This window comes from Nerophis ophidion, linkage group LG02 (genome assembly GCF_033978795.1).
Source record: "Nerophis ophidion isolate RoL-2023_Sa linkage group LG02, RoL_Noph_v1.0, whole genome shotgun sequence".
Taxonomy (NCBI): domain Eukaryota; kingdom Metazoa; phylum Chordata; class Actinopteri; order Syngnathiformes; family Syngnathidae; genus Nerophis; species Nerophis ophidion.
This window is the reverse complement of record NC_084612.1, coordinates 72,975,928-72,993,442: the sequence shown is the minus strand read 5'-3', so window position 1 is coordinate 72,993,442 and position 17,515 is coordinate 72,975,928. Positions and strand designations below refer to the sequence as shown.

Below are 17,515 nucleotides of genomic sequence, written 5' to 3'. Positions count from 1 at the left end.
ATGTGCAAAAATTCGTGGTTGTCTGTGTGACGCGAAAATTTTCCCGGAAGCAGTATTTTAGCACATTGTAGCATAACATTAACGTCTTTGTTCAGCAGGAGTCATTTATATATAAAAAGTGTAATTTAATAGTTCTCCATATTTTGTTTCAGAAATGAAAATAGAAAAAAATGGTCCGAAACTTGATTTTAGGGCTCCCGTTGTGCTAAAAAAAAAAAAAAAAAAAAAATGCTAAACGCAAAGAAAAGCTCAAAATACTGCTTCCGGTTCAATTTGTCATCGCACATGTATTTTTTTGTGTATTTATGTGAAAATATAAAACTTCATAAAAATAAAAACAGCACAGAATTAAATTTTATGGCAATATTTTAATGAAAATCGACCCTTTTTTTTTTTTTTTAAATACGCCTTATATAATAACAATCGAAAAACGGCCCTAATTTTTTTTTTTTGATTTGCGTTTCAGAATTGGAAAAAGAATGTACGGGGAGTACATGGACCCAGTTTCTGTAATTAAATAATTTTTTATTTTGCAATTATTTTTTTGTTGTGTTGTATTTCATTAATTCTTTTTTTTCTGTAACTCATTTCTTTGCACTACCAAGCCACTGAAAAATAAAGTGTAGTTGTGTAGTTTAATAGCCAGTATTTCATTATAGTAATATGAGCACGACACTAACATGTATCGCTGTTATTTATAGATAAGTTGGATAACACAAGCGCTTGATACACAAATTCAAGACTCTCCACCCGGACGCAAGCTTCTGGCAGCGGATTGGTCAGCATGAGGAAATAGCTCTTCTCTGATTGGCTAACAAGCCTGTCACTCTATTCGAGTAAACACTTTATTACGGGCGCCTCACACAGTCAAATAACGGACATGTATTACAATAGTGGATGAAAGACGTGTTGTTTTTTGTATCCAAACGCGAGAAAAAAAACACATTTTTTTTCATTGAGTATATAGCATAAAGAACGACTACGCCCTTTCAGGCATGGTGGCATCATTTCACGCCGGGACAGAGGATTTAAAGGTGCACACGCCGATAATAAGCCGCGTTGGATCGATTCATTCATTCATTCATTCAGAGTCGACTGCATATTTCTTCTTTCATCAACAAGAGGATCCATTAGGAAGACGCGGCTACAATGCGCCTTTGATTTAAGGTGAGTGCCCATATCAAATAGTCTTAGTGCAAAAATGCATCCTTTTATTTTTATTTTTTTAGGCCTGGTGCAGCCTTTGCAGTCTTATGGAAATGTTTCGTGCAAGATGCATTTTCAACACATCACAACAAAGCACCCCTCCTCCATGTTTGCTAATTATAAACACTATTGTATGTGACGATTAAGGCGCCCCCTCATTTCAAGCTTAGCATATGTTCATTTTTTTTATAATCATCATCATCCAAACATGCAAAATGTAAGGCGCATGCGTGGTGAATATAAACGCCTGGCCACAGCATTAGGTTCACCTGTCATCTTAATACTGTATACCTGCTCTTAGAGACTCAGACTTAGACCTCCTTTTTATTCTCATTCAAATTTTGAACTTTACAGTAAAGATTAAAACGAAATTTCGTTGCATTAGGTCATGGTGGTGCAGGATGAAAAAATAAAAAAAAACAATAAGGTGCAAATATAAATAAATATAGATTACTGTACAGATACATATATTGCACTTTTTCATATGCCTCCAGGTATATGGATGTATGTTATATTGTCTTTTTAATCCAGCCAGTTAATCAATTTTTGTGAGGAATTGAGGGGATGGTTATGACATACGTGGTGGGGCGTGGCGTGGTTGGGGGCGTGGTTAACAGTCAAGTATTTCATATATATGTGTATATATATATATATATATATATGTATATATATATATATATATATGTACTTGACTTTCAGTGAATTCTAGCTATATATATATATATATATATATATATATATATATATATATATATATATATATATATATATATATATATATATACACATATATATATATATATATATATATATATATATATATATATATATATATATATATATATATATATATATATATACACACACACACACACACACAGTGGGGCAAAAAAGTATTTCGTCAAGTTCTCCCGCTTAAAATGATGACAGAGGTATGTAATTTTCATCATAGGTACACTTCAACTGTGAGAGACAGAATGTGAAAGAACAACTTCAAGGAATTCACATTGTAGGAATTTTAAAGAATGGTGGAAAATAAGTATTTGGTCAGCCATTCAAAGCTCTCACTGATGGAAGGAGGTTTTGGCTCAAAATCTCACGATACATGGCCCTATTCATTCTTTCCTTAACACGGATCAATCGTCCTGTCCCCTTAGCAGAAAAACAGCCCCAAAGCATGATGTTTCCACCTCCATGCTTCACAGTAGGTATGGTGTTCTTGGGATGCAACTTAGTATTCTTCTTCCTCCAAACAAGACAAGTTGAGTTTATACCAAAATGGATACATGGATGATACAGCAGAGGATTGGGAGAATGCCATGTGGTCAGATGAAACCAAAATAGAACTTTTTGGTATAAACTCAACTCGTCGTGTTTGGAGGACCTCTGTCCTCATTTTAAGTGGGAGAACTTGCACAATCGGTGGCTGACTAAATACTTTTTTGCCCCATTGTGTATGTATATATATATATATATATATATATATATATATATATATATATATATATACATATGTATATATAAGAACTACTTGAATTTCAGTGTTCATTTAATCACACATATACACACATAACACTCATCTACTCAATTTTGAGTTAAGGGTTGAATTTTCCATCCTTGTTCTATTCTCTGTCCCTATTTTTCTAACCATATGCATGTACAGTAGATGGCTGTATTGTCCTGTTTACTAAAAAAAAAAAAAAAATGTTGTATTTTTTATTTTTTATTAAATCAACATAAAAAACACAATATACACTTACAATTGGTGCACCAAACACAAAAACCTCCCATTTTCATGACAAAAACTTCCCTTTCTCATGACAAAGGAAAAAAATAAATAAATAAAAGAATCCCCCCCCCTGGACCGTGGGACAAATTATTAAGCGTTGACTGGTCCGCGGATACTAAAAGGTTGGGGACCACTGCTGTATATGACTCCGGGAGCCGTCACTTTTTTGCGCTCGCTATCCTGGTACTTTCCCAGTTTGAGACCCCTGCTCTAATGGGACGCTACTCACTGCATATTACACTCTATAGCAGGGGTGTCAAACTCAATTCACCTGGGGGCCATTGGATGCAGAGTCTGGGTGAAGCTGGGCCGCAAAAAAAATATTTTATTAAAAAAATGTTGCAAACTCCTCAGCATGTCTAGTTCTATAATGACGTTTCAAATTGTATCCCTTGTGCACCGCAACTTTCTCTGTGCAAATAAGACACGTCGGGGGCCCCCTGTGCTCAACAGCAATCATTTCACAGTGTTTCATCACCGTCCTTTGTGATATCACAATGCATTTGTCAGGTTGCACTTCCTGTCTTGGCGTTTAGTTCCTGTCTCGTATTGTTGTTCTGCTTCCCTTTGAATGTTTTCGCAACGCAGCGACTTAAGCACTCTGCTCCTGAGGGCCCTTCTCCAGTGACCAGGCGACCCACCTCGGTGAGTCAGGCTGGATGACTTGTCCCATGTTGTGATTGAGGCCCCATTGCGTGACCATGTGGCCCTAAACAACCGCATGGTGTTTATGCCAGGGGCCCGGCCCCGATAACACCTCAGGTCGTGTTAGGTGACGTCACTTTATTCAGCCTCCCTTCGCTTTTCTCTGCGAAGTGAGTAAAACGTTGGTGGTTTTCTTTCCTAATAGACAACTTCCTTCATCGGCCCTTCTCACAATATTATGTTAGATCCACTATGGACTGGACTCTCACTATTATGTTAGATCCACTATGGACTGGACTCTCACACTATTATGTTAGATCCACTATGGACTGGACTCTCACACTATTATGTTAGAACCATTATGGACTGGATTCTCACCCTATTATGTTAGATCCACTATGGACTGGACTCTCACTATTATGTTGGATCCACTATGGACTGGACTCTCACTATTATGTTAGATCCACTATGGACTGGACTCTCACTATTATGTTAGAGCCACTATGGACTGGACTCTCACACTATTATGTTAGATCCACTATGGCCTGGACTCTCACTATTATGTTAGATTCACTATGGACTGGACTCTCACTATTATTTTAGATCCACTATGGACTGGACTCTCCCACTATGTGAGATCCACTATGGACTGGACTCTCACTATTATGTAAGTTCCACTATGGACTGGACTCTCACTATTATGTTGGATCCACTATGGACTGGACTCTCACTATTATGTTAGATCCACTATGGACTGGACTCTCACACTATTATGTTAGATCCACTATGGACTGGACTCTCACTATTATGTTAGTTCCACTATGGACTGGACTCTCACTATTATGTTAGATCCACTATGGACTGGACTCTCACTATTATGTTAGATCCATTATGGACTGGATTCTCACACTATTATGTTAGATCCACTATGGACTGGACTCTCACTATTATGCTAGATCCATTATGGACTGGACTCTCACTATTATGTAAGATCCACTATGGACTGGACTCTCACTATTATGTTAGATCCACTATGGACTGGACTCTCACTATTATGTTGGATCCACTATGGACTGGACTCTCACTATTATGTTGGATCCATTATGGATTGGATTCTCACACTATTATGTTAGATCCACTATGGACTGGACTCTCACACTATAATGTTAGATCCACTATGGACTGGACTCTCACACTATAATGTTAGATCCACTATGGACTGGACTTTCACTATTATGTTGGATCCACTATGGACTGGACTCTCACTATTATGTTAGATCCACTATGGACTGGACTCTCACCATATTATGTTAGATCCACTATGGACTGGACTCTCACACTATAATGTTAGATCCACTATGGACTGGAGTCTCTCACTATTATGTTGGATGTCAGAAAGAGTTTGTGACGAACCTCAAGATGCAGAGAAGGCGGCAGGCCTTGTGCAAAAAAACTTAATTCAATGTCCAAAAATATAAAAAATAAAGAAGGAACACAAACCAGAAACTGGGAGGAAAAACTAGAAACAGGGAGCAGGGATCCAGCAAACAGGAATTTGGAACAAACAAAATTCATATGACCAGTAGGAACGACAATTAAAAATGACAATAATCCAGCCCAGCCTGGATGGGAAGGCAGGTTCAAAGAGCATCTGGCTGATTGACACCAGGTGTGGCCAGGTGCCAATCAGCCACAGCTGCGGGGACACAGCACTCAGGGAGACAAACAGGAAACAGAACCAAAACGAGAGCGCTGACAGGAAATAGTACACACACAGAGGAAAAACTAAAACACAACCAAACTGTCAGGGTTAAGCCTGACATTAGATCCACTATGGACTGGACTCTCACTATTATGTTAGATCCATTATGGACTGGACTCTCACTATTATGTTAGATCCACTATGGACTGGACTCTCACTATTATGTTAGATCCACTATGGTGGTGGTAGTATTATGATCTGGGCCTGTTTTGCTGCCAATGGAACTGGTGCTTTACAGAGAGTAAACGAGACAATAAAAAAGGAAGATTACCTCCAAATTTTTCAGGACAACCTTAAATCATCAGACCGGGGGTTGGGTCTGGGGCACAGTTGGGTGTTCCAACAGGACAATGACCCCAAACACGCGTCAAAAGTGGTAAAGGAATGCCTAAATCAGGATAGAATTAAGGTTTTAATATGGCCTTCCCAAAGACCTGACCTAAACGTGTGGACAATGCTGAAGAAACAAGTCCATGTCAGAAAACCAACACATTTAGCTGAACTGCACCAATTTGGTCAAGAGGAGTGGTCAAAAATTCAAGCAGAAGCTTGTAGATGGCTACCAAAAGCGCCGTATCGCAGTTAAACTTGCCAAGGGACATGTAAGCAAATATTAACATTGACCCATAATAAATTCATAAAAGATCAAACTTCATGAATGTTTTTTTGTGACCAACAAGTATGTGCTCCAATCACTCTATCACCCAAAAAAATAAGAGTCATAGAAATTTTTGGAAACACAAAAAAGCCATGGCTTTATGTTCTTTACAAGTGTATGTAAACTTTTGATCGCGACTGTACTTATATGACCCAAATCCAAACAACCTTTCCTAGTCATGAAGCAGAAAAAAAATTCCACCAGCACAAAAAGCTAACACACAGGGTCACACAACCTGCTCACTGAACTTTGTGGATATCATTAAAATAAATGTCCCTTCGGCATAAAAAAAAAATTGAAAAGGCAAGGCATGATGGGAAAAATACAAAACGCTTCCCAAATTATCAATGTTAAATTTTTAGCTGCTTCATATTCCTTATTGATTACAACGCTTTACAGAGGCCGTCACTAAAGTAAACAAAGTAGGAGTGGAACTTTCACACTCCTAATATTCAAATATCCATCCATCCATCTTCTTCCGCTTATCCGAGGTCGGGTCGCGGGGGCAGCAGCCTAAGCAGGGAAGCCCAGACTTTCCTCTCTCCAGCCACTTCGTCTAGCTCTTCCCAGAGGATCCCAAGGCGTTCCCAGACCAGCCAGGAGACATAGTCTTCCCAACGTGTCCTTGGTCTTCCCCGTGGCCTCCTACCGATTGGACGTGCCCTAAACACCTCCCTAGGGAGGCGTTCGGGTGGCATCCTGACCAGATGCCCAAACCACCTCATCTGGATCCTCTCCATGTGGAGGAGCAGCGGCTTATATTACATATTCAAATATAATATCTATTAATTATATATCTATCATATTTTTCAAGACTTGGACTATTGAGCGGTTTGTTTTCCCAGGGTGCAAAGGGACTGGACTGGACAAGGCGTGAAGGTAAAGACATGATTTAATTACTCCATCAAAAGAACCAACCAAAGGCGCGCACCAGGCGGAGACACAAACTTAGCTAGGAACAAAAACGTAAACACATAGCCTGAACTATGGACATTAACAAAACACGTACTATGGCGGGAAAAAATCAAAAACAACAAAGCAATAGCATGAGCACTGTGGCATGGACAGCGTAATCATTTGGGTGTCAGGTGTATCAAGAGTGATGTCGCCAGGTCGACTACCTGGCAACTACAGGCTTAAATAATAGTGACATGATTAACAACAGGTGCGTGAGTTCAAACAAATGAGGCAGGTGAAACTAATGAGTTGATATGGAAACTAAAGCAAACCAGGGTGCACAAAAACAGGAACTAAAAATAACATAATTAAAGCTGCAAGCAGCGATGGACGGGACTTACTTTTGCTGGTGTTTCCTGCCTCTACCCATTCAACATATCTTAACCTGCACATTACCTACCTTCCCTGCATCCTGGGGTCACACTGGTGCTTCTTTCTGTCACCCATACACACTGGTGCTTCCTGCCATCACCCAGACAACATATCTTTACCTGCACATTACCTACCTTCTCTGTATCCTGGAGTCAAACTGGTGCCTCCTTCTTTCACCCAGTCAACATATCTTTACCCGCACATTACCTACCTTCTCTGTATCCTGGAGTCAAACTGGTGCCTCCTTCTTTCACCCAGTCAACATATCTTTGCCCGCACAGTACCTACCTTCTCTGCATTCTGTGGTCACCCCGGTGCTTCCTGCTTTTAAGCGGCCATCTTGAGACGGCAGCAGGGCAGCAGCATCAGCGTAGCTGTTCCATGAAGGCTCGTAAAATCAAAATTGGAGCAGTTATTAAAACTCTTTTCGCAACTTTTAATCAGAAGGGTTCGATCTCTTTCCTGTGCGAGTTTGAAGCCGACACAACAAGCGCGCTCAGAGGAGATAATGTTTGAATAAAGGTGACAGATTTTTACAAAACTTTTGTTTTGAATGGGTAATTGCCAACTTCCTGTTGATTTTTGCTGAAGGATGTAAATGAATGAAATGTAGGTCTGAGTGAGACCTACATAGAGGTTTTTTGTTTGATGTCTTTACGACATTCCTACCAGAAGTTAAAAGCAGTTTTGTCTGTGTTTTCTTCCTAGGAGCAGTTTTGTCTGTGTTTTATTCCTAGGGGGCGCCAGAGCGCAATTTTGAGTTTTTTTTGTTTTTTTTGTTTTTTCAATTAGATCGCAATTTTCGCCAGTCCTGATGTGTGTGTCCAGTTTGGTTAGTAATGAAGCATTTTAAGGGGGTCAAATTACAGCTCAAAGAGGCAGAAATTACATTTTTGAGGAAACTTTTGTTTTAAAGGGGTTTTTGCCAACTTCCTGTTGATTTTTGCTAAATGATGTCATTTTATGAAATCTAGGTCTAAGTGAGACCTACATAGAGGTTTTTGTTTTGTGTATCTACAACATTCCTACCGGAAGTTACAAGCAGTTCTGTCTGTGTTTTCTTCCTAGGAGCAGTTTTGTCTGTGTTTTATTCCCAGGGGGCGTTAGAGCGCAATTTTGAGTTTTGTTTTTTTTTTGTTTTTTTTTATTAGATCGCAATTTTCGCCAGTCCTGATGTGTGTGTCCAGTTTGGTGAGTTTTGAAGCATTTTAAGGGGGTCAAATTACAGCTCAAAGAGGCAAAAATGACATTTTTGAGGAAACTTTTGTTTTAAAGGGGTTTTTGCCAACTTCCTGTTGGTTTTTGCTAAAGGATGTAATTTTATCAAATCTAGGTCTCAGTTAGACCTACATAGAGGTTTTTGTTTCATGTATTTACGACATTCCTAACGGAAGTGACAAGCAGTTCTGTCTGTGTTTTCTTCCTAGGAGCAGTTTTGTCCGTGTTTTATTCCTAGGAGCAGTTTTGTCTGTGTTTTATTCCTAGGGGGCACTAGAGCGCAATTTTGAGTTTTGTTTTTTTTTTTTGTTTTTTTTTTATTAGATCGCAATTTCCGCCAGTCCTGATGTGTGTGTCCAGTTTGGTGAGTTTTGAAGCATTTTAAGGGGGTCAAATTACAGCTCAAAGAGACAGAAATGACATTTTTTAGGAAACTTTTGTTTCGAAGGGTTTTTTGCCAACTTCCTGTTGATTTTTGCTGAAGGATGTAATTTTTTGAAATCTAGGTCTAAGTCAGACCTACATAGAGGTTTTTGTTTCATGTCTCTCCGACATTCCTACTGGAAGGTACAAGCCGTTTTGTCTGTGTTTTCTTCCTAGGAGCAGTTTTGTCTGTTTGATTTTTGCTGAAGGATGTCATTTTATGAAATGTAGGTCTAAGTGAGACCTACATAGAGGTTTTTGTTTCGTGTATCTACGACATTCCTACCGGAAGTTACAAGCAGTTTTGTCCGTGTTTTCTTCCTAGGAGCATTTCTGTCTGTGTTTTATTCCTAGGGGGCGCTAGAGCGCAAATTTGAGTTTTATTTTTTTATTTTTTATTTTTTTTATTATTAGATCGCAATTTTCGCCAGTCCTGATGTGTGTGTCCAGTTTGGTGAGTTTTGAAGCATTTTAAGGGGGTCAAATTACAGCTCAAAGAGGCAAAAATGACATTTTTGAGGAAACTTTTGTTTTAAAGGGGTTTTTGCCAACTTCCTGTTGGTTTTTGCTAAAGGATGTAATTTTATCAAATCTAGGTCTCAGTTAGACCTACATAGAGGTTTTTGTTTCATGTATTTACGACATTCCTAACGGAAGTGACAAGCAGTTCTGTCTGTGTTTTCTTCCTAGGAGCAGTTTTGTCCGTGTTTTATTCCTAGGAGCAGTTTTGTCTGTGTTTTATTCCTAGGGGGCACTAGAGCGCAATTTTGAGTTTTGTTTTTTTTTTTTGTTTTTTTTTTATTAGATCGCAATTTCCGCCAGTCCTGATGTGTGTGTCCAGTTTGGTGAGTTTTGAAGCATTTTAAGGGGGTCAAATTACAGCTCAAAGAGACAGAAATGACATTTTTTAGGAAACTTTTGTTTCGAAGGGTTTTTTGCCAACTTCCTGTTGATTTTTGCTGAAGGATGTAATTTTTTGAAATCTAGGTCTAAGTCAGACCTACATAGAGGTTTTTGTTTCATGTCTCTCCGACATTCCTACTGGAAGGTACAAGCCGTTTTGTCTGTGTTTTCTTCCTAGGAGCAGTTTTGTCTGTTTGATTTTTGCTGAAGGATGTCATTTTATGAAATGTAGGTCTAAGTGAGACCTACATAGAGGTTTTTGTTTCGAGTATCTACGACATTCCTACCGGAAGTTACAAGCAGTTTTGTCCGTGTTTTCTTCCTAGGAGCATTTCTGTCTGTGTTTTATTCCTAGGGGGCGCTAGAGCGCAAATTTGAGTTTTATTTTTTTATTTTTTATTTTTTTTATTATTAGATCGCAATTTTCGCCAGTCCTGATGTGTGTGTCCAGTTTGGCGAGTAATGAAGCATTTTAAGGGGGTCAATTTACAGCTCAAAGCGGCAGAAATTACATTTTTTAGGAAACTTTTGTTTTGAAGGGGTTTTTGCCAAATTTCTGTTGATTTTTGCTAAAGGATGTCATTGTATCAATTCTAGGTCTCAGTTAGACCTACATAGAGGTTTTTGTTTCATGTCTTTACGACATTCTTAACGGAAGTTATAAGCAGTTTTGTCTGTGTTTTCTTCCTAGGAGCAGTTCTGTCTGTGTTTTCTTCCTAGGAGCAGTTTTGTCTGTGTTTTATTCCTAGGGGGCGCTAGAGCGCAATTTTGAGGTTTTTTTTTTGTTTTGTTTTTTTTTTTAGATCGCAATTTTCACCAGTCCTGATGTGTGTGTCCAGTTTGGTGAGTTTGAAGCATTTTAAGGGGGTCAAATTACAGCTCAAGGAGGCAGAAAATACATTTTTTTAGGAAACCTTTGTTTTGAAGGGGTTTTTGCCAACTTCCTGTTGATTTTTGCTAAAGGATGTCATTTTATGAAATCTAGGTCTAAGTGAGACCTACATAGAGGTTTTTGTTTCGTGTATCTACAACATTCCTACCGGAAGTTACAAGCAGTTTTGTCTGTGTTTTCTTCCTAGGAGCAGTTTTGTCTGTGTTTTCTTCCTAGTGGGCGTTAGAGCGCAATTTTGAGGTTTTTTTTTTTATTAGATCGCAATTTTCGCCAGTCCTGATGTGTGTGTCCAGTTTGGTGAGTTTTGAAGCATTTTAAGGGGGTCAAATTACAGCTCAAAGAGGCAAAAATGACATTTTTTAGGAAACTTTTGTATTGAAGGGTTTTTTGCCAACTTCCTGTTGATTTTTGCTGATGGATGTCATTTTATGAAATCTAGGTCTAAGTGAGACCTACATAGAGGTTTTTGTTTCGTGTATCTACAACATTCCTACCGGAAGTTACAAGCAGTTTTGTCTGTGTTTTCTTCCTAGGAGCAGTTTTGTCTGTGTTTTCTTCCCAGAGGTCACTAGAGCGCAATTTTGAGATTTTTTTATTTTTATTAATTTTTTTTTTTTTATTAGATCGCAATTTTTGTCAGTCCTGATGTGTGTCCAGTTTGGTGAGTAATGAAGCATTTTAAGGGGGTCAAATTACAGCTCAAAGAGGCAAAAATGACATTTTTGAGGAAACTTTTGTTTTAAAGGGGTTTTTGCCAACTTCCTGTTGATTTTTGCTAAAGGATGTCATTTTATGAAATCCAGGTCTAAGTGAGACCTACATAGAGGTTTTTGTTTCATGTCTTTACGACATTCCTACCGGAAGTTACAAGCAGTTTTGTCCGTGTTTTCTTCCTAGGAGCAGTTGTGTCTGTGTTTTCTTCCTAGGAGCAGTTTTGTCTGTGTTTTATTCCTAGGGGGCGCTAAAGCGCAAATTTGAGTTTTTTTTTTTTTTTTTAATTAGATCGCAATTTTCACCAGTCCTGATGTGTGTGTCCAGTTTGGTGAGTTTGAAGCATTTTAAGGGGGTCAAATTACAGCTCAAAGAGGCAAAAATGACATTTTTTAGGAAACTTTTGTATTGAAGGGTTTTTTGCCAACTTCCTGTTGATTTTTGCTGATGGATGTCATTTTATGAAATCTAGGTCTAAGTGAGACCCACATAGAGGTTTTTGTTTCATGTATCTACAACATTCCTACCGGAAGTTACAAGCAGTTTTGTCTTGTGTTTTCTTCCTAGGAGCAGTTTTGTCTGTGTTTTCTTCCCAGGGGGCGCTAGAGCGCAATTTTGATTTTTGGGGTTTGTTTTTTTATTAGATCGCAATTTTCGCCAGTCCTGATGTGTGTGTCCAGTTTGGTGAGTAATGAAGCATTTTAAGGGGGTCCAATTACAGCTCAAAGAGGCAAAAATGACATTTTTGAGGAAACTTTTGTTTTAAAGGGGTTTTTGCCCACTTCCTGTTGATTTTTGCTAAAGGATGCCATTTTATGAAATCCAGGTCTAAGTGAGACCTACATAGAACTTTTTGTTTCATGTATCTACGATATTCCTACTGGAAGGTATAAGCAGTTTTGTCTGTGTTTTCTTCTTAGGAGCAGGTCGGTCTGTGTTTTATTCCTAGGGGGCGCTAGAGCGCAATTTTGATTTTTGGGGTTTGTTTTTTTATTAAATCGCAATTTTCGCCAGTCCTGGTGTGTGTGTCCAGTTTGGTGAGTTTTGAAGCATTTTAAGGGGGTCAAATTACAGCTCAAAGAGGCAAAAATGACATTTTTTAGGAAACTTTTGTTTTGAAGGGTTTTTTTGCCAACTTCCAGTTGATTTTTGCTGAAGGATGTCATTTTTTTGAAATCTAGGTCTAAGTCAGACCTACATAGAGGTTTTTGTTTCATGTCTCTCCGACATTCCTACCGGAAGTTACAAGCAGTTTTGTCTGTGTTTTTTCCTAGGGAGCGCCAGAGCGCAATTTAGAGTTTTAGGTTTTTTTTTTTTTTTAATTAAATGGCAATTTTCGCCAGTCCTGATGTGTGTGTGTAAAATTTGTTGAGTTTTGAAGCATGTTAAGGGGGTCAAATTACAGCTCAAAGAGGCGGCGGCATAATAATAATAAAACCTTAGAAATACAATAGGGTCCTCTGTCCATTCGGTCCCTAACTAAACAAAACATGATCACAAGACATGACAATATAATTATAAAAGATAACACACACACTCTTGCATGCAGTCGGCTTTCGGCCCCCGGACACATTTTTTTTCAGCCCCAGTCAAAAAGTTGTGTCACCCCTGCTACAAAGTGTCTAAGAAACATGTCTTTGATTAGTGTAAAACCAAAATAATTACTGTTACAGAAATAACTTGCCCACATGCATTAATAGTCTGATCGTGATTACCAGACTTCAGTACAGCTTTATTTGCCTGTTGCTATGTTTTTTTGGCAACACATCCACAAAGTCATGGAGATTTACGATCCTCGAGCCCTCCTTGACTCTACACCCAGCACACGCAAATTGCTTAAAACCTCTTCAGTCACGCTACTTCTCAAAAGCATTTTTTTTTTTTGAATTAACTCCAGCGTGGAAAGACTGCACTCACGGGTGTTGCAGGTGCCATTGTGCACAGTTTCCTCCCGTGGGGGAAGACCTCCTTAAATGGGCCCAGAAAGACATCGAGCTCTATTAATGCCTTCGGTGTTTCCCGACCACGACCTCGCTCCCTCTCAAGAATGCGCTGAAGCTGGGTGATGTCATATTGTGGCTCCTCAGTACTTGTATTGTGAGGCGAATAGAAACATCTTTCCCACAATTTATGTCCGCCTCTTCTTTTACTAAAGTATATTTAGACGTATTTAATCACCAGGAGTCTTCTTCGTCTTCTTTCCTAACTTAGTCTGATATTGTTGACCGGCGGGCACACATTGAGCTGGCCACCCGACATCTGTTTTGTTTGATCGGCCGTTTTACTGCCGTGTTACAGACACCGTTTGGAAACAATTAAGGTATGTAAATAAACATTCACAAAATATTTGCATAACTAATTTCACGTTTTTTTTTGTCCTTGCGACTAAAATATGGGCAATTGTTTTGTTTTTTTACATAGCGTTTTGTTTGATCGGCCGTTTTACTGCCGTGTTACAGACACCAATTGGAAACAATTAAGGTATGCGAATAAACATTTGCAAAATGTTTGCGTAACCAACTAATTTCACGTTTTTTTTGTCCTTGCGACTAAAATATGGGCAATTGTTTTGTTTTTTTACATAGCGTTTTCTTTGAGCAGCCGTTTTACTGCCATGTTACAGACACCAATTGGAAACAATTAAGGTATGCGAATAAACATTTGCAAAATGTTTGCGTAACCAACTAATTTCACGTTTTTTTTTAGTCCTTGCGGCTAAAATATGGGCAATGTTTTTTTTTATTTACATAGCGGGATCTAGGTACCTCTGTTTTGTTTGATCGGCCGTTTTACTGCCGTGTTAATTTGAAACAATTAAGGTATCTAACTAAACATTTACAAAATGTTTGCGTAACAAACTAATTTCACGTTTTTTTTTTTAGTCCTTGCGGCTAAAATATGGGCAATGTTTGTTTTTTCTTTACATAGCGGGATCTACGTACTTCTGTTTTGTTTGATCGGCCGTTTTACTGCCGTGTTACAGACACCGTTTGGAAACAATAAAGGTATCTAACTAAACATTTACAAAATGTTTGCGTCACTAACTAATTTCACGTTTTATTTTTAGTCCCTGTGGCTAAAATATGGGCAATGTTTTTTTTTTTTACATAACGGGTGCTCGCTACTTCTGTTTTGTTTGATCGGCCATTTTACAGCCGTGTTACAGACACCAATTGGAAACGATTGACGTATGTATTTTATGTCCATTTTAAATGTGTTTTTTTTTATGTATTTTATGTTCATGTTATGTTTTTTTTCCAATGTATTTTATGTCCATTTTAAATGTTTTTTTTTTAATGTATTTTATGTTCATGTTATGCTTTTTTTCCAATGTCCATTTTATGTGTTTTTAATGTATTTTATGTCCATTGTATGTTTTTTCAATGTATTTTATGTCCATTTTTCCCACAATGTATTTTATGTATCGCCTGTATCGGTTGGGGACATCTCTACGCTGCTGATCCGCTCGAGATGGTTTCCTGTGGACGGGACTCTCGCTGCTGTCTTGGAGCCACTGTGGATTGAACTTTCGCAGTATCATGTTGGACCCGCTCGACATCCATTGCTTTCGGTCCCCTAGAGGGGGGGGGTTGCCCACATCTGAGGTCCTCTCCAAGGTTTCTCATAGTCAGCATTGTCGCTGGCGTCCCACTGAATGTGAATTCTCCCTGCCCACTGGGTGTGAGTTTTCCTTGCCCTTTTGTGGGTTCTTCCGAGGATGTTGTAGTCGTAATGATTTGTGCAGTCCTTTGAGACATTTGTGATTTGGGGCTATATAAATAAACATTGATTGATGATTGATGTCCATTTTATGTTTTTTTAATGTATTTTATGTCCATTTTATGGTTTTTAAATGTATTTTATGTCCATTTTATGATTTTTAAATGTATTTTATGTCCATTTTCTGTTTTTTCAATGTATTTCATGTTAATTTTCTGTTTTTTCAATGTATTTTATGTCCAATTTATGTTTTTTTTAATGTATTTTATGTCCAGTTTGTTTTTTTAATGTATTTTATGTCCATTTTATGTTTTTTTAATGCATTTTATGTCCATTTTATGTTTTTCAATGTATTTTATGTCCATTTTATGTTTTTTTAATATATTTTATGTCCATTTTGTTTTTTTAAGGTATTTTATGTCCATTTTATGTTTTTTTAATGTATTTTATGTCAATTTATGTTTTTTCAATATATATGATGTCCATTTTATGTTTGTTTATTGTATTCTATGTCCAGTTTGTTTTTTAAATGTATTTTATGTCCATTTAATGTTTTTTCAATGTATTTTATGTCCATTTTATGTTTTTTTAATGTATTTTATGTCCAATTTATGTTTTTTTAATGTATTCTATGTCCAGTTTTTTTTTTATATATATTTTATGTCCAGTATATGTTTTTTAATGCATTTTTTGGCCATTTTATTTTTTTCAATATATTTTATGTCCATTTTGTTTTTTTAATATATTTTATGTCCAGTTTGTTTTTTTTAATGTATTTTATGTCCATTTTATGTTTTTTTAAATGTATTTTATGTTCATTTTATGTTTTTTCAATGTATTTTATGTCCAATTTATGGTTTTTTTTCATGTATTTTATGTCCAGTTTTTTTTAAATGTATTTTATGTCCAGTTTATGTTTTTTAATATATTTTATGTCCATTATATGTTTTTTTAATGTATTTTATGTCCATTTTATGTTTTTTAATGTATTTTATGTCCATTTTATGTTTTTTTATTTATTTTATGTCAATCTATGTTTTTTCAATATATATGATGTCCATTTTATGTTTGTTTATTGTATTTTATATCCAGTTTGTTTTTTAATGTATTTTATGTCTATTTAATGTTTTTTTAATGTTTGTTGTGTCCATTTAATGTTTTTTCAATGTATTTTATCTCCATTTTATGTTTTTTCAATGTATTTTATGTCCAGTTTAATTTTTTTCAATGTATTTTATGCCCTTATTTCCCTCGTTTTAATGTGTTTTGTACCTGCACCGTAACCACATGGGTTCCTCATCCATCTATCCATTTCCTACCGCATGTCCCTCCTAGTATGCATTTCTAATATAATGTTTATGAAGATGCGACAAGATGAAAATGACATTACAGCAGTTTGTATGAAAAGTGCCAAATAAATCAAGTTGGATTTGACTTGACAAAGGAAGTAAAAGTGCCGGTGCTTTCTGCTCGTCAGCTTTTAAAGATGCGCTTCCGGAAGACTGTCTTCCTCGCCGTGCTGGTGTCGGTGTTTGTGGTGCTGACCTTCATCCACACGTGGAGCAGCCGCGCGTACACCTCCGTCGACGTCTGGCAGCGACCGGAACTTCTAGAGAGACACGACGACCATGTCCCCGACCCGGACCCCGTTTTGAAGACCATCCCCTTTCATGTGCGTGACAGCGTGGCCAGGTAAGAGTCAGCTAGATGGGGAAATGAAAATTATTCGTTTTTCTTTCATAATGATTTGGAGTGCATGAGAAAGTGGAGAGGAAAACAACTAAGTCATTTAGTAGAGAAGTCCCGATCATCACTGGAGGAATAGTGCAAAAATAATGGCTAAAAAACACACACACACACACACACACACACACACACACACACACACACACACACACACACACACACACACGGGGGGGAAGACGACAAGAAGATAACTTCTAAAATACAGGTGATTGATCCAGATGCCGATAATACCGATACCTAAACGTCCTCCAATAAGCACACAATTTCTTCTATTTACAAAAGTTAAACAGGCCAAAGCCTACTCCAAGCCAGCAGCTACGCAACAGCTAAGCACACGATAGCACACAAGCTAGACATATAGAATAATCCTTTAACAATAGAGTAGTGTGAAACTAAACATTTGTTAACATAAACAAGAACCAATTATAGTTCCATATTACCTACACATACAAAAAAATCTCGAAGGCACACGCGTATTAGCAAGTATCTAGTAACAAACGTGTCCGCATCATT

General features: G+C 37.5%; 1 protein-coding gene across 3 annotated transcripts in view; it reads left to right on the top strand.

Annotated features, from left to right (window-relative positions):
- The first annotated feature begins 854 nt into the window (after positions 1 to 854).
- The window catches only part of b4galnt1b (beta-1,4-N-acetyl-galactosaminyl transferase 1b), a 35,910-nt gene continuing 19,249 nt past the window's right edge, over positions 855 to 17,515 (top strand). Inside the window, exons 1-3 of one of the 3 annotated variants that reach the window (XM_061890267.1) lie at positions 855 to 1,034; positions 1,123 to 1,167; positions 16,734 to 16,948. In XM_061890267.1, coding sequence (XP_061746251.1) covers positions 16,743 to 16,948 — 206 coding nt within the window. In that variant the 5' untranslated portion in view covers positions 855 to 1,034; positions 1,123 to 1,167; positions 16,734 to 16,742. Of the gene's footprint in view, positions 1,168 to 13,718; positions 13,857 to 16,733; positions 16,949 to 17,515 lie in introns of those variants that run through there. The other 2 variants (XM_061890259.1, XM_061890274.1) reach the window with 2 other exon arrangements.